Below are 15,823 nucleotides of genomic sequence, written 5' to 3'. Positions count from 1 at the left end.
ACATATAAATCGGACATAAAAAAGTTTAATAATATGGAAATACAGCTCTTGCAGAACCCTTGTACACAACGTAACAAATTCACGTAAGATATGAACTGACATGTCAAATTTGTCCGCTTTCAATGGTCTAGTGGATGCCATTTACAGAACCGTGATATCTATTCTTGATGCAGAACTATTAATTTGTAAACTTCGTGCTTATATATTTTTCAAACTTTCGAATATTTGAAAGTCTTAAACAAAATTCAGGCCCTAAATCGAAATTCCGCTTCCAACGGTCACTACAATGTAACTTTGTCTCTCAATGCAACAAATTTCATTAAAATCGGTCCAGGGGTTATCTCAGAAAAACGTTTTTGCGTTTTACATGTATTTGAATAGGCCGCGTCGGAGTTTGGCCAGAGCTAAAGCTTCCTCTTAAAACTTAGTATAGTTGGGAGTACGCTTTAGCTCGGATCCAACTCCGATGCTGCCTATTCAAGTACACGCAAATCGCAGAAATGCTTCTGTAAGGTAACCTCTGGACCGATTTTAATGGAATCTGTTGTACTGGAGAGAGAAATTTATCTGAATTAAAGAAAATAAAAATTGCCACAAATTGGTAAGTTCGAAAAAAAGAAATGGAAGCACGAAGTTTACAAATTCGTCGCTCCACACCAAAAGCAGATATCCCAGTTCTGCAAAGTGCATTCCTTAGAGTACCTAATCAAACTTAAGTTTGACGTATTAATTTACAACTTACGTGGATTTGTCACAACATTTACAAAAGTATTGCCAAAGTCCTTTCCACAATTCAATTAGTAATATATTTCACAAGAGTGTGTAACATCATATTTTACCGCTTTATATGTATTATTAAATGCGGTTTTCAGAATTAGGTATAATTTTTTTTATTACTGAGCTAGAGTGGCAAACTTAAAAGTTTCGTTTTTATAAGTTTTGCAGTTTTCAGTAGTCTTTGTGAAAACAATCGACGGCCTAAATAAAAAGTACGCTTCTAACAGTCATTATATTTTTTACCTTTTCTTTCAAAGGTAACAAACCTCATCAAATTCGGTTTATTGGCTGCCGAAAAAACGATTTCTCCTTTCTCATGCATTTAGATAGGAGGCCCCGAGCTTGGTAAGTCAAGGCTACCATGAGTAACTATATATACCAAGTATTTCGGCGAATAAATATTGTTTTAGCGCAGTTCAGCATAGAATTTATTTTCGGCGACAAATGGCGCCGGCGGACTGATTAACCTTTTTAATGGCTGATTAACTTTCTAACATGTACTAAAAAAAAAATTTGTCGTCGGCTCTACAACGCACGCGGCCGATGCTGGATTGAAGACAGTCGTCGTTCAATAGAACATGTCTATACAGTAGGTATTACTTGTCTGCTTGTTCTTACCTGGTCTTTTTCGTAATATATATATTTTCTTTTCAATCGCTTTCATACCAACATTTATACATGCTAAAAGTGAAATCTCGAGCAGCAAGTTCTGAGCATTTAACAAATCATTTGCTACTGAAAGCGAATAACTTATCTTGCACTGCTGAGACGCCGGTTTTCTTCGATTAAGAAAAAAAAAAAGAAAGACAAATTGTCGCGTTTGCATCTTTCTAGTCGCGGTACGTCCGGTGCAGAGCCGCCATTCCCGATTGCATTGTTCCGAACCCGCCCTTACGCTTATCTCCAATGCACGCGTTTAGCAGCTCTTCTAGTGATGCAAATGCTTCTGAAACATGCGACCACTTATCCGTAATAATAATAAAAAAATACTTTTACTGATTTCATTGTAACTTCGTTGGTAAGTGAAATTGATCGGTTTGGTCAGCCGCTTGGCTTACTTTCGCCACGTTCTTTTCTTCTTTTTAATATTTCGTTCGCGGTGGCACAAACCAAGGTACCACTTGCGCCATACTCTTTAGGATGGCACCTTCAGTATATTATTATTATCGTCTGGAGGGCTCGGCTTTAGTTCCGATTTACCACTGAACTAACCGCGCCTTCAAACACCTACGTACCAGACGCGCCCGAAAGACGAGGAAGTTAAATTATTACCATTTATGGCCGAAATAAAGCTATAAATCCCGAAGGAGCGAAATCGCGCCGAAAATTAAATCGTGCATTGTTTTCGTTTATTGCCAGTATGAGCGACCGACCTCCATTTTTCGTTGCGATTACCCGAGTATTGTGCGCGTTCTCTCGATGAGTAGTTTGGCGACCGAATGACTACATCTGCTGCAGATTAAGCGTCGAAGTTTGCATAAGCGCACGTACAAAACGAGAGGCGTACTTACACAACGCGACGAGAAAGCTCGTGGCAGCGGTAGCGAGTGTTGGGCGCATCTTCGCTCTCTGTACAGAGCCGCCGGGTTTGAGAGAGATGTGCGACTCCAGCGATAATCTCCGAGCGCTTTATGAAATCGCGCCTAGGTCTGCTAGCCCACTGGCGCCTGCTGAACAGCGTTATCGCGTCGCTCGGCTATCGTATGTATGTACAACCGCGGTGGTTACTGTTTCGCTTTTGAACATTGCCCGCGCTGACTCATCTGTAGCCATGGGGGAAAAAAAAATTTTTTTCCCTCCATGCTTGTAGCTCTAGTAGGTGGTTTGTTAAACATGGCGGTCATTGCGCATTGATTCCGACTGCTCTTCTGGTACTTCGAATGCATAAAAGCATGGCCTTCGAGATTTGCTATTTGACGTTTATTTAGTCCAAAAGCATGACCTCCGTGTTCAACTTTTGGTTTCAAGAAATTGTTGTAAGAGGTGGAATGAAAATGTTACTTGTTACTGTAGTTTTCCGTGTACATCTTGTTTATTATTCGCGAAATTATCCTTTCTTTCATTTTAAAAGAAAGCATTCACGCTTTGTGCCGGATTTAGCGAGAGCGGCGGCATCTTTTACTCTCTGGCTTTGCGTTGGCTTCGACGGTGTCGAAGCTTAGAAGCCTATCCAATCCGGGATCGATTCCAGGAGGTGTTTCAGAGTCTGGTGCCTTTCGTTCGACCTTGCAAGGGTAAGCATTTGTATTGCATTTGCTTAGTGCTTCAGGAGTTCGTAATCAGTGATAGTAGCTTCCTGTAACAGTAAACAATTCATTTAATTTGATACCGAACTCTCCTAGAAATTACTGTGCCGGCACTTGCCGGGTTAGGCTTCAGAAGTTTAGCAACGGCAGCGTCGTTGCATGGTCAAAAACGCTTTCAGCATTTCTCAGCGTGATAAACTTACAATAAGGTAACGTTGATTTCAACTCGTTTTGTGCTTTCACATCGAGCGTAAATTGTTATAGGAATGAGCTTTAGGCTGCGTGCTTCTGTCGTAAGCGCATCTATCCTTTGCAGGACTCTCCCGAGGCCAGCATGTCTGCTGAGAAGTTCGAGCTGCATACCGTTCCATTTGACCCGAGGTTCCCGAACACCAACCAGACGAGGTTGGTGCAATCGCAGCACGCGCCTGGGACACTTTTGCACGTCGAGTGCTTTGACCGGGGTCAGAAAACGGACACTCCGGGTATTACGTGGCCCACGTTTCAGCTTCCCGGCTGAAACTAGCTTATCCCGAGATTCCGAAAGATTTATGCCTTCACTAACCTGTAGATAGTAATTTCTTTCCTTCGCTTTACACGCACGCAAGTAAATCAAAAGCCAAGCGTGCCTTTACTTCACGAAGCGGGAGCTGCCGGGTGGTTTATCAACGGCAACGGCATGAACGGAAAGCAGTGGCTATAAATAAGCCGGATTATCACCACTAGAAATTCTTATCCCCCAAGACTGTTTTGCACTTTCGTAAAAACAACCAGAACGGTCTGAAAAGAGCAGTTCAGTATTGCATTTGTATAACTGTGATAACATTTACAAGCGCCATAACTGAAACTGGGAAAGTGAGAAAACTTATAATTTTTTGTCTCATGCCACAGAGCTTCCATGTTGATCTTCTATGTTTGGTGTCTATTAAGGGGTGTGTAAATTAGAAATTAAAAACAATATAGACTAGCGAGTCTTTCAAAGAACCTTGCTGAACCTGCAAGAAAGTGTGCATGTTGTGCAGGCTTAATTATTAGCTTGCTGAAGCTTAGATTCCTAATCCATCAGAGAGAGGTGCAGAAACGAATGCTGTATTAGGATTACTGTTAGCAGTATCGGAGACCCGCCATGGTTGCTTGGTGGCTTTGTCATTACGCTGCTAAGCATGAGGTTGCGGGATCAAATCCCGGCCGCGGCAGCAATATTTTGATGGGGGCAAAATGCAAAAACTCCTGTTTGGCACGCATTGGCTGGACGCTAAAGAGCCTCAGGTGGTCCAAATTATTCCGGAGTCCCCCACTATGGCGTGCCTTATAATCAGATCGTGGTTTGGGCACGTAAAATCCCTGAATTAATAAAAACAGTATCGGAGACTGGCAGCTAAGAGGTTGATAGTCATGAACATTACTAATGCTGCAGGTGTGAGACTCCAAGCTGCTTCTACTCCGTGTGATAGAATTGCTTGTATGATAGCAGCGTGTACTTTCTCACTACTTGTTAGAGGTCGTAGAAGTTTCCATCTTTGTGTATCTGGGCTTTACACAAATGTGAAACCTAATTTGACTTGAATGGAAAAAAACTATGCAAATAGTGTAGTTAAGGGGGCAGAGAAAAGGACTAGACAACCAAATCTATTAAAGGTACATATGATTAATATACAGCAAAGGGAGTATCGTGTTGGCGTGGCAATCTCAGTGAAACACAAGAAAAGAAACCCGGAAAAGAACAGAAATCAAAATGCAAGTCATCTGTGTGGCTTTGTGCACACGGCTATGATACTACCTTTTCTGCATATTTATTCTGCATGGCTTCAATAAACTTATTTATTATAAATAATTGTTATTAGTGATGCACTTGTCTAGTTCTCTATTTTCTTTCACACTGTGCTTTACAAACCAGCATATTCACTTGCCCAACTTTCTGCGCCTTTAAACCTACCTGTTTCAAATTCGGAATGTGTGGTTTTCTGTAACAACGTACAACAGATTGCTCTAATATTGCCATCAGATTGCATTCTTTTTTACATAATTAGTCTTTCTTTTAGTTTTATTATGACAAGATTTCAAGGAATTTTCAAAGCTCTGTTGTCGTGACACTTGTTTACCCCTGCTGTGCGTTCAGGAACTGCTGGCAGAACTATGTCGACTTCCACCGATGCGAGAAGGTGAAGGGCAAGGGCTATGAGCCGTGCAAGTATTTCCAGAAGGTCTACAAGGCTTTGTGCCCCAATGCCTGGGTGAGGCAACGCTTGTTTCCTCTTAGAGATCATTCACACCAGTGAATCACAAAAGTCGTGCAACCAAGCTTTCTTTCCTTTTTTTTCTTGTTTTTTTTAGTAGATATTCAAGAATAAAAGACAAAATGTGCAAAACACTGTTTGGACTGATAGCTTCAAAGCTAGTAGCCAATCCAATATCGACTATGCATACAGGTTATGCATAGTAGGGAAAATACAAGAAACGTTCAGATGCAACATGTCTTCACATGTAGACATGACGCAGCACTGAAATGCACATTAGAACAAATTCTAAGAGCTACGAGTTCATACTTGTTGTAAATTGAACATACTTTGAAAACACAAACCATTTCCCAACATCATCATAAAATAAGAAAGCAAAAAAATGAGTTGGTCGAAAGTGACTGTTTTGGGTCTTTTGCTAGCTGCTCTATTGTTCAGTGGTGTGACTGTAGTCGCAAACATACTGGGCCAATCAGTGGCGCAGGAATAGGACATCTGTATGGCCTGATGCTTATTTTCCACGCCTATGGCGGTGCGAGCAGGCGTGAACAGCATCAACTGGGAGGAATTTAGGCATGGTGATGGAGTTGCGCTTGTCGGTCGCTGCGAGTTGCTTCTTGGTTGCCAGTCGCGGTCAGTCGCATGACTTCTGTCAATCACGGGTGCGAATGCACTTTTATAGTGCAATAACCATGACATATAGTGTAGTTGAACATCTCTACAACGAAGTGATTTGTATAATAAAGAATAATTCTCACCTATAAGGGGTGCAGTGTGTGACCACTTGTGACGAAGTGACCTGTATAATGAATGATTTCAGAGGCCCCAAGCACTTTCTTATGAAGGTGTTCAAGTGTACTTCTGGACATCAAATTTTCACCATTAGGCCCCACTAAGAGTGTGCATTAGTTAATTATTATTAGATAACTGTTTGTTTATATGACATATTCATGTTTTGACTGCATTATATCCCTTCTTTCTCCTTTTTTGTATTTTTTTTATTCTTGGAATTGTGTACTTTACCTCTTTCCAGTTGGTAGACAATTTTGTTAAGCCTTATCATGTACAGTCGGTTGTGTTGTGCTATATATTTTTTGAAATAATGGACTTTCAAGGAGGGCACAAAAATGATCTATCGCACTATTTTTGCTTTACCAGGTAGCAGCGACCTTGTAACTACAGTGTTGTGGCAGAATTCCTTGAAAGCAAAAAAAGAAATAATTGCCGATTATACATCCTTTGCGATGACTGTTTCAAAATGTGTGCTAAATGGAGTGCGGCTTCTTGCCGTAGGGTTTGTTTACAAAGTACCTCTGTCCCTCACAAAAATTGGAGCTGGTGGTCACAGATCACTGATGCATGCGTGGGTCTTCCTGGTCCAGTAGTCACATGCCACGCAATCACTGTGTCTAGTTGAAAATGGAACACGTGGTGCATAAACCACTGTATCCTTTTTCACTTTGTACTTCTCATTGCACATGGGATAATAAGCTTGGTCCCCTCTGGTCGTTGTGCTCTAACCTCTCTGCTCGTACCCACTATGGGGATTGGCTGTCACGTTTAGAATGAGCAGTGCCCTTTGTCCTTTCCACCTTCTCTCCCCTATTATTACATTATCTTAAGCTTTTCACAAGGCGATCACAATGCGATTTTGACTGCTGCAACCCAGGCATCAATGATAGCATGTGACCCCATACCCCATAACTTTCATGACGTATACAGGTGACTTGTAGACAAGCCCACGCCAACAAATTTGGCACGCTTATTGAATTTGTCACATTGAAAGATGTTACAATTCATGATTTACTGCATATGAGTGAGGAATTGAGATGTCATGCCGTGATTAGAGAGTTGGCAGCTATCTTATGTAGCAACAGAAGAGTAGGACAAAAATTTTGTCAGTTCTTCCTTAATCTTTACGATTACATTGCTCCTACTGTTGTGCTACATACTTTTCATATTTGCATTTTCTAACGAGGAATCTACTTCAGTTATGTGCTCTGGGACCTTCTCCCGTATATTCATGTATGTTTTACTAATCAGGTAAACTGAAATAGGCCAGGGAAAAAAGTAAATTGGCGGATTCCACACATTGCTGATAGGTGTAGCTTTCGTTGCTGTTTGCTGAAATGTCTTATCTTCTGTGTAGCTCCTCCTTCATGCTGTGGTCCCACTTAGTTCCCTTCACTACTTCCTCCACACTCGGCTGCATCTGTTGTGACTTCAATCTCCTGTTGCTGACTTATTCACTTACTTCTTGTTCTGCTTGTCTATTTGGGTACCTGCCGAGTGGCACGTATCCATTCCAGAAAATTGTTGAATGCTCACTTACCCAGTGCCTCAAGTTGTATAATTAGGAAGGCAGCAGGAGCCAGCACCCACAAAGCGCGGAGCTTAGGTGAAGAAAGCTCCGCTTTAATAACTGGTGGTTTATTAGAATAACAGAATCGGGTTGAAGAGCGGCCAGAGCAAGGGAAGCATAGCCGGTAATAGCAGAGGATTAGATGGCATGACGAGGTTAGAAAATTTGCAGGCACGAGAATGAAGTTGGGTTACGCATGACAGGAGTGAGTGGAGATAGCTGGGAGAGGCCTTCGTCACGCAGTGGACTTGAGCTCATAAAACTCTGGCTTTGTTCCAGTAATCGCTGCAGGTGGCTGAAGAGACGGCTAAGCAGACAGCGACCCTTTCAAGTTTAGTCCCACTGCTGACGATACCGGCAAAAGAGATAGTTTTGCAAAGACCGCATCAAAGTCAAAAACGATGCAGGCTGCTTAGCTGTCCAAACAAGATGGCAGCTGAACAGAAATAGGCTTGGAAACGCTACGGGAAATTAGTCTGCTCACAAGAAAACATAGTCATGCTTTCTTATGCGCTTAATATAAGCGACATTGTGTCTTTCGTAGGTTTGCACATGTAAAGTACTAAAATGCGTCAATAATAAGTGCTTTTTCTATCTTTTTCTTGCCGACGCGAGGTACCGTCTTGTCACAGAGGTGCTTCCCAGAGTGTTCCAGATGGGTTCTATACCTTGGGCTCGAAGCTGTTGTCTTAGCTATCAACGTAGGCTGTTTACAGTGCTGGCAAGAATTGTAATGCACCCTCAGTGACTGCGAAATGGTCCTGGAGGACTGGGCTGGTTCATGTAGGTCTACAGTCGACTCGCAGCTATTCAGGATGATTTACTTTTGTTCATTCATTCAAAGTTCCATACAGGCTCGAATGAACTGCTGTGGTGGCTCAAAGGGACACTAAAGGTTAATATTAAGTCAACATGGACTGTTGAAATACCATCCCAGAAATTTTGAAACGCTTGTTTCATGCAAAGAAGAGACTTATTTGAAGAGAAAATGCGTTCTGAAGCATCCGCGCACCTCAGGTGCAGTTCAAATCACCCGCCCTCTGATCGAGGAGTGGTGACATCATGGTCTCACAGTGACGTTGGCCGTCGGTGAGTAAAGCGGCGCCTGCAGACTGCGCTACGGCTTTTCTGCGCAAAACGCAAATACGTGGCCAGAAGCTGAGCCGACAGCAGCGCGAGAGCGTAACTATGAACTACAGAAAGCATTTCTTTGAAAGGCACTTCACATGACTTCAGTAAGTCGGCGTTGAACTCGTAATCCTCTGGACGAAAGTGCAGCGAGCACACTGTGCGATTTTTCGGCTCTTTGCCAACGCGCTGTGGCAGAGGTACGGCACTTAACCACTTTGAACGGAGAGGTTCACTCGCTTGCACACAGTGATAAGTAACGTTGGATTCGCCGCTGCAACTGCCCTTGACCAAGTTCCGCGGACCGTTCACGTATCCCACGACATCACATGGACGTGGCATGTCTCGCTGCTTGTTCCAAATGCAAGTTTTGCGAGCCAGCAGAACCAGCGTAGCATGACGCGATAACGAAACAACTGAAACTCCAAAACCCACGGGGCGCAGAGTCGAGTGAAAACGAAACCTTGTGACCACCCATACTACTGAAGGGTAACGTCAAAGTGTTTTTTTCTTAGAATCGAATAGAAATAGACAAGTAGCATTTTCTTCCGTCTTATAACCTAATGAAATTATCTTTTTAATACGAGTAGTTGAGTACTAGTGACAAATTATGAGGAGTGCCTTCGTCATCAGGCTAGTACTGGAATGTCGCTGGGGGGTCTCAAATCGTGTCATGCATTTACCTCAATTTCTCGGTTACTAAAGCTCTGTTTGCCATTATATTGACACCTTAGACGTCCTAGAGCACTGCTTTATCACTTTAACTTGACTTCATAGTAACCTTTAGTGTCCCTTTAAGCAACTATGGCCTTGTGCTGCTATGCACGAGGTCATTGGTTCAGTTCCCACTTATGACGACTGCATTTCAATGAGGATGAAATGCAAGAGTGCAAATGTACTTAGATTTAAGTGCAGGTTAATGCAAACCTGGCAGCTCACCCAAACTTCTTGTATTACAAATTTGAGCACACTCTAGGGCCTTTTATGTATGTTTGTCAAAATTTATGAGAAGTTCGTTCGTGACAATCTTAGATTTGTCAAAAGATACGGCGTGGCACAAGATTGCAAAATGTGGCTACAAAAAAAGAAATTGGGATTGAGGGGTTTTATAATGTAGAACCTGCACTGCTATTTTGTAGCAATGTAAGGCACCATATAAAAAAACGGCACCTTCTTCAAGCAAGTTTATTCAGACAAGATTCTGAAGCAGGTTAGATTCACCAGCAGCATAGTCGCTGATAAAATAGCTGATCGGGAAACACTGTTATCAGTCTCCAAGTTTGCTGCTCCTTGAGTGCTGTGTGTAAAGGTAAATCATCATTAAAAAATGCATCTATCCAGCGAAAGGTGTGTGCCCATGGCAAACTTATATGTGGCCTATGCACCCCCCCTCCTTCCTTTCCTTCGTGTGCGAATTCTAAAGTTCGCAGGTTGGCCAGTATCATTAAACCCATGGGATCAGAATTAATGTGGAGTCCCCACTACAGCCTGCCTCATAATCAGTTCTTGGTTTCAATTCAATCTTGAGTTGTAGTTGCAGCAGGTGTAACAACATTGATGTGGTGATATCGTCCCAAATTCTGACGAAACATAAAATGCGCACCACTGTTGAAGTGTTTGGGAAGAAAACGTGTGACGTGGTCTCGCTTGCTGCTTTTTGTTTCCATATTTTTGTCAATGTTTACTTATATCTGGGCAAGTAAGAAAAATCTTTACCTGCTTTCATCACTTGAATTTAACAGGTTTTCTTTTTATGCAGAACACATTCTTTCAAAGGAAACTGTCATAGCTAGGCTGTTGTCGGTCTTGCACATCAGTCATGTGGCTGGGCAGCATTGCCAGCAAGAAAACATTCTATAATTTTAATTAAAATGTAGCAATTAACTGTTTCAATCATTAAATGGACCCTGAAACGATTGTGTACAAACAGATTGATTCGGTAAGCTAGTTTTCTCTCATCATTAAGAGACATATTTAAGTGCTCTGCGTAAAGCATGTAATTTGTTATAAGGTTTTAAAAATGTGCGTCACTACTGGTCATAACGGGGCCACCCTCCAGAGTTTTCAGCCGCCCCTTGCCGTGCTACATTTTGTGGATGAGTGATGTCACTCGGGCGAGCGATCCAATTGGCTAGCCATGCAACGTCATCAACAGTGTTTAAAAACATTTCACTTCATTAAGCTTAATTTCTAATACCATATGTTGACATCCAGGGAAAACACGAGGAATGCGGGAGGTGGAAATTCTAGACGATTAGCAAAATGAGAACAAGGTAAAAGCAGGAGCCAACATTTCGACAAGTGGACTTGAAGAAGACAAGTCCACTTGTTGAAACGTTGGCTCCTGCTTTCACCTTGTTCTCGTTTTGCTCATATGTAGGCATAGTCATTTGCATAACGTTAAATATATATACACAGATTGCTAAACTTACTTTTTTTAAACCAATGGTCCGCTTCCTGCTGAGAAGGCTGATCGTCTGCTACACCTGTGGTGGCGGCAGCCAATAAAAAATGGGTGCGGCGATGTCTTCTTTGGCAGCACGATCATGAAGGATAGTAGTGCTGTACTATGCTCATATTGCACTTCTAGGCGCATGCAGGAAGTGAACTGCAGCTGCTGCACTCTGCAGAAAATGTGAGCACTGCACGCGATTGTCAGCACCAACCTCTTTGACTAACACAGTGATCACCTGCAGTTCTGGGGAATAAAAGAACGAGTCGCTTTTAGCGGCAATCACAGCTTCTGCGTTTGTCAGCAAGCAATGTTTTGTATGCAGTTTGCCTAAAATTGTAGGAGAAAAATATCCTAGCAAGGCGAAGTTCGAAAAAAATGAAAGTACTGCAAAGGCAATCGAACGTGCCTTACAACGTGAGAAATTGTCCATTGGAGAGCCGCCATATTGAATTTTACTTTAGTGTTGTGGTACTGTCTCTACCTTCCATTCGGGAAGTACCAGTTCGATTCCCACTGTCATCGTATTTTTTTTCTTACTCTTTTTTTTTATTCCAGAGTTTAGGAAACATTATACGTAATCAATTTCAGCACATTCACTAGTTAGCAGCAGCTCTACCTTGTCTGACAGAGCTTGTTTTTACTGCTAATGGCTGCAAATGAATTCTGTGAGCGAAATATAGAGAGAATCGTAAATGTACTTGTTATGTATTTATGCGTTATCAGGCTATCATCAACCCTAAATAATACTGGGAATGGTTACTTTGTACATTGCATCTACATACACTCGCAACAATGCAGCAAACGCCCATGGAGGCATTCGTCTCTTTTTCACTGCATGGTGGCGCAAGCCAGCGTACATTGCACGTCATGCTGCTGCATCTACACTCACCATGCGAAGTTCGTGTTTGTTCCATGTAGCCCAGGCTTAACGAAAAAGACTGCGTAGGAAAGAGACGCGGGAAAACACTTTGTTGAAATCAACCAGAAGTGCACAACCATTGCGTCATATGAAGGAGGCGGGACTTAGAGATGGCTGCATGATAAAAAAAGTTGAGGGGGAACGCCTTGGGGGAGGGAGAGGTGGGTGGGGGGGGGGGCTTGAACCACTTGTAGCTGTTTTATCATATAGCGCACTGACATGAAATTATTCTTAGTTAATATTCTTTGAGAGATACCCTTTGTCTCTAGGGTTACGAAAAAGAATGTTTCAGGGACCCTTTAACTTTTGGGCACCTGTATAGCAGCGACATTGAAGCTGAGTTGTATTGAAGTGATATCTGCTTAGCAAAGCATTGCAAGATTAGCATAACTTTCGACGTTTCAGTCTTCAAAACCGGGTAAAGAATGCTTAGGCATTCTAGTAAAAATCATCCTGAACTGTTAGAGGCACACTTTTTGGAAACTGTGAATACAGTTTCCGAAATGTATTCGGAAAAAATCTATTTTGTAGAATGTATTTTGTAGCGCATGTTAAGGTCACATCTCTTGAAAGTGGGGCTAGTCTTGGGATTTCTGCTTGGCAGGCATGACTTCACTATGCTCTTCTTCAATTTTGTAATTATGTATGCCTTAAGGTTAATTAGCACGCTTCAGGTAACTAACAAAATCGTCGCTAGAATTTCACTGCTAAGGTCCACCTTAGCTATGTATTGTATGTGCAAAAGAACGGCAGGGGCCTTGCTATGACAGTTTCCTTTAAAGGGAAGTGTTGCACAGATAAAGAAACACCTGGAATATAGCCTGTCACCTACTGTGGCTGAACATGCTTCCTTGCCTCTCTTGTTTGCAGATCGACAAGTGGGATGAGCAGATAGCAAATGACTGCTTTGCCGGCAAGATTTGAAGTGGCGCTTCGGAACTTCAGCATCGTCGGGATGTAGGGTCTAAGTTTCAATAATACTGTTCATGTGGACCATCTGTGTATGAGTGCCTTTTACTTCGTTTTTTCAAAAAGCTCATATTTACTCTTTGCACTTAAAGGGATACTGAAAGAATATTTTTTTGCTGATATTTTCAGCCCAAATGAAAGCTTTGGTGCTGAAAGCAGTTGACACAACCTTGTTTTCAGGCAGAAATTAGCGAAAAGTAATGAATTTAATGCATTTTTCACAAAGTACTGCGTATAGCGGCCGTGCCGTAAAGTAGAGGAGGTGACTGCGTCTGTGACGTTATCTGTGCCGGATACCGGCGTGCCAGCCATCGCCCGCATCCATCCACCTGCATGGATGGCAACGGCAGTAGCGAACGACATCTCAACTGCGCATTTGCTCGCGGCTGCATACTTGTTTCTGCAAGCGAAGCTTGTGCCAAAGTCTTCAAGATTGTCGTTTGTGTTGTGTGCTGCTTTGTAATGTGATCAGTAAAGCATCTGGCACAATGCAGGAGAATGCCTCTACGATGCTGCTTGCAAGGGTGTGAGAAAAAGTATTGTTGGGCAAGACAGGCCGTGTCAAACCTTTCCGGCAGAGTCGAGCTTCAACGTATGTGGATTCTGGCTGCATGCTCATCGCAGCCAACATAAGTAACGTCAAAGCGTGACTTCTGTGCTTTAAACACTTCGAGGACAGTGACTCTCAGATGAGCCCTGCTTTGCTGCAGAGCTGCGGTGTGTCAGTGAAAAGGCGCTGCGGTGTATTACTAACAGGCTCCTTCTAGGCTTTTCATCTGGTTATGAGACATCCGCATAATGCTGTAGGAGAGCTTCATGTAGCGCTCACAGTGGGCGCACCACAGCTCTGGCGCAAGTAGAAGGTGAACTGGAGCAGACGCCAAACAGACGCCACAGGCGTCCAGTGCGTACGCTCGCGATTGCACAATGGTCAGCCTGTATTGGCATGTGAATGTTGTCGACACAATGTGCGAATCACCGCCCTGTTTCTGTACAGTATTCAGTAACTTAAACTCAAACAATTTTGAAATAACTTCAACACTTTGTTGCAAAACGCCTGCTGCTGCTGCAGTCTGGCACATGACTTCATGGCGGTCGGCCTGAAGCCCCACGCATGCCGGCATGCAGACGCTGGGCACTCGCAGTCCTTCAAAAATACAGCCATCCGTTAAAAAGTACGAGAAATAAGCACTGTGCATCGCATCTTTCAGAGTCGAATTTCGATGCTTCCCTCATTTCTTTTAAGTTTTTGTGCAGCGTCCCTTTAATTGTGGCTCTGGATGCAATGGCAGAACCTGGCTACTGTATGTGCTTCAGCCAGAAGCAAAGTGCAGCCTGTGGATCAATAGTATTATAGTTAAACTAAAACACCATGAAGAAACGTTTTGGCATTTAAGCTGCAAGTTAGTTGTCATGTAATACGAACAAAGTTTAAAAGAAGTGGTTGCAAATGGCAGGGTAGAGAATGTTTGGGAAAACTTCTGTAGTTTGGCAGAAATACTTGATCTGATAGATTTTATGTACAGTTGACCTTCATTAATTTGACTCTGGCTAATTAGCTTTTTTCGGTTGATTTAATCAACGGAAAGTCCTGGTTGGAACCCATACATTTCCGTTGGCCAGAATTGTTATTTCGATCCTAAAATTTTACTTCACCAAATAATTGAGTCTTTATTGGTTGTCATGGAGGGGCCTGACCTTAGTGGTGATCCTTATGAGCTTAATGGCTCCAGCATCAGTCTTGGTTGTGCTGGGGGCAGTGAATGTATTGAAGGGGCAGTATCTCCCGCTGAAAATGCTATTTTTGGCCTGGCCTTGGTAGATATTCAGGTGAACATGGTTGCTCACAATGATGATTACTGCGTTTGCCTTATCCTTATGTGCACTTTTTCACTCGCTGTGGTTGCTTGGTGGCTATGGTGTTGGTCTGCTAAGCACGAGGTCGTGGGATCGAATCCTGGGGACGGCAGCCACATATTGATGGGGGTTAAATGCAAAAACATCTGTGTACGTAGATTTAGGTGCACATTAAGGAACCCCGGGTGGTTCAAATTTCCAGAGCCCCCCACTATAGCGTGCCCCATAATCAGATTGTGGTTCTGCCACATAAAACCATAATAGCACTTTTTCCTAGAAAATGGGTTCGAAAATTGCTTGTACAATGCAACCAAGTACGAAATTGAAATTGTGTTTCCAGTTTTTGCAAATGCCTTCTGTCGCAGCTAGCGTCAGCCTGGTGAAAAAACAAGTTATTGTGTAGGATGGTGACTGCGATGTGTTGCTTTCAGTCTTCGATTATGTAAGGTCATTCGAAATATATTTTACATGCCAAGTTGGCAGCAACAAAGTCGTATCAAGCATTTTTGGCGTTCCGAAGGATTGCGTGCGTCGCTCGACAGAAGTGTTTAGGCACCTGTCACTACCTTGTTTGTGATTGTTGTGGAGCTGTTAGGCAAGTGCAGAATATCAAACACACTGTGGATTGTATGGAGTATGATTTGTTGTGGTCTACAGGCAAAGCTAAAGTGCTGTCCGATTATTTTACACTTCATGAAGCGTAAATAAAGCATTCTCTGAATTTAAACTTTGCCAATAACCTTTTTCCGATTATCGGAATCCAAGGTGTGCTTAATTAAACAAATTTGGTGCATGCTAAATATATACTTTGTTTAGGAGCTTTGATATCATTGCTGTGTTGTTTTTCTACCTTTAACCCCTAAAAGCTTGGTG

General features: G+C 42.6%; 2 protein-coding genes and 1 long non-coding RNA gene across 4 annotated transcripts in view; 2 read left to right on the top strand and 1 right to left on the bottom strand.

Annotated features, from left to right (window-relative positions):
* Positions 1 to 2,451, bottom strand: part of LOC142589742 (retinoid-inducible serine carboxypeptidase-like) — a 43,419-nt gene extending 40,968 nt beyond the window's left edge. The window contains exon 1 of the mRNA XM_075701314.1: positions 2,289 to 2,451. Coding sequence (XP_075557429.1) covers positions 2,289 to 2,337 — 49 coding nt within the window. The 5' untranslated portion in view covers positions 2,338 to 2,451. The remainder of the gene's footprint in view (positions 1 to 2,288) is intronic.
* LOC142589745 (uncharacterized) overlaps positions 1 to 15,823 on the top strand; it is a 153,561-nt gene that overhangs the window by 31,372 nt on the left and 106,366 nt on the right. The window lies entirely within an intron of this gene.
* Positions 2,858 to 13,118, top strand: COX6B (Cytochrome c oxidase subunit 6B). 2 transcript variants are annotated; one of them, XM_075701319.1, is made up of 4 exons: positions 2,858 to 3,011; positions 3,340 to 3,428; positions 5,143 to 5,257; positions 12,995 to 13,118. In XM_075701319.1, exons 2-4 carry the CDS (start codon positions 3,358 to 3,360, stop codon positions 13,046 to 13,048), a joined length of 240 nt encoding a protein of 79 aa, XP_075557434.1. In that variant the 5' UTR covers positions 2,858 to 3,011; positions 3,340 to 3,357; the 3' UTR covers positions 13,049 to 13,118. The 2 variants fall into 2 exon arrangements, with proteins under 2 accessions (XP_075557434.1, XP_075557435.1); XM_075701320.1 differs by lacking the exon at positions 2,858 to 3,011 and adding an exon at positions 3,071 to 3,232.

The sequence above is a fragment of the Dermacentor variabilis genome, chromosome 8 (assembly GCF_050947875.1).
Source record: "Dermacentor variabilis isolate Ectoservices chromosome 8, ASM5094787v1, whole genome shotgun sequence".
In the NCBI taxonomy this organism is placed as follows: Eukaryota; Metazoa; Arthropoda; class Arachnida; order Ixodida; family Ixodidae; genus Dermacentor; species Dermacentor variabilis.
This window is presented reverse-complemented; position numbering and strand designations above follow the sequence as displayed.

Bases quoted from the DNA above. Each gene is read 5' to 3' on its own strand.
- COX6B (XM_075701319.1), top strand. From the start codon at position 3,358: ATGTCTGCTGAGAAGTTCGAGCTGCATACCGTTCCATTTGACCCGAGG. The intron at 3,429-5,142 runs GTTGGTGCAATC...CTGTGCGTTCAG, and splicing joins CCGAACACCAACCAGACGAG to GAACTGCTGGCAGAACTATG. The intron at 5,258-12,994 runs GTGAGGCAACGC...TCTTGTTTGCAG, and splicing joins CTTTGTGCCCCAATGCCTGG to ATCGACAAGTGGGATGAGCA.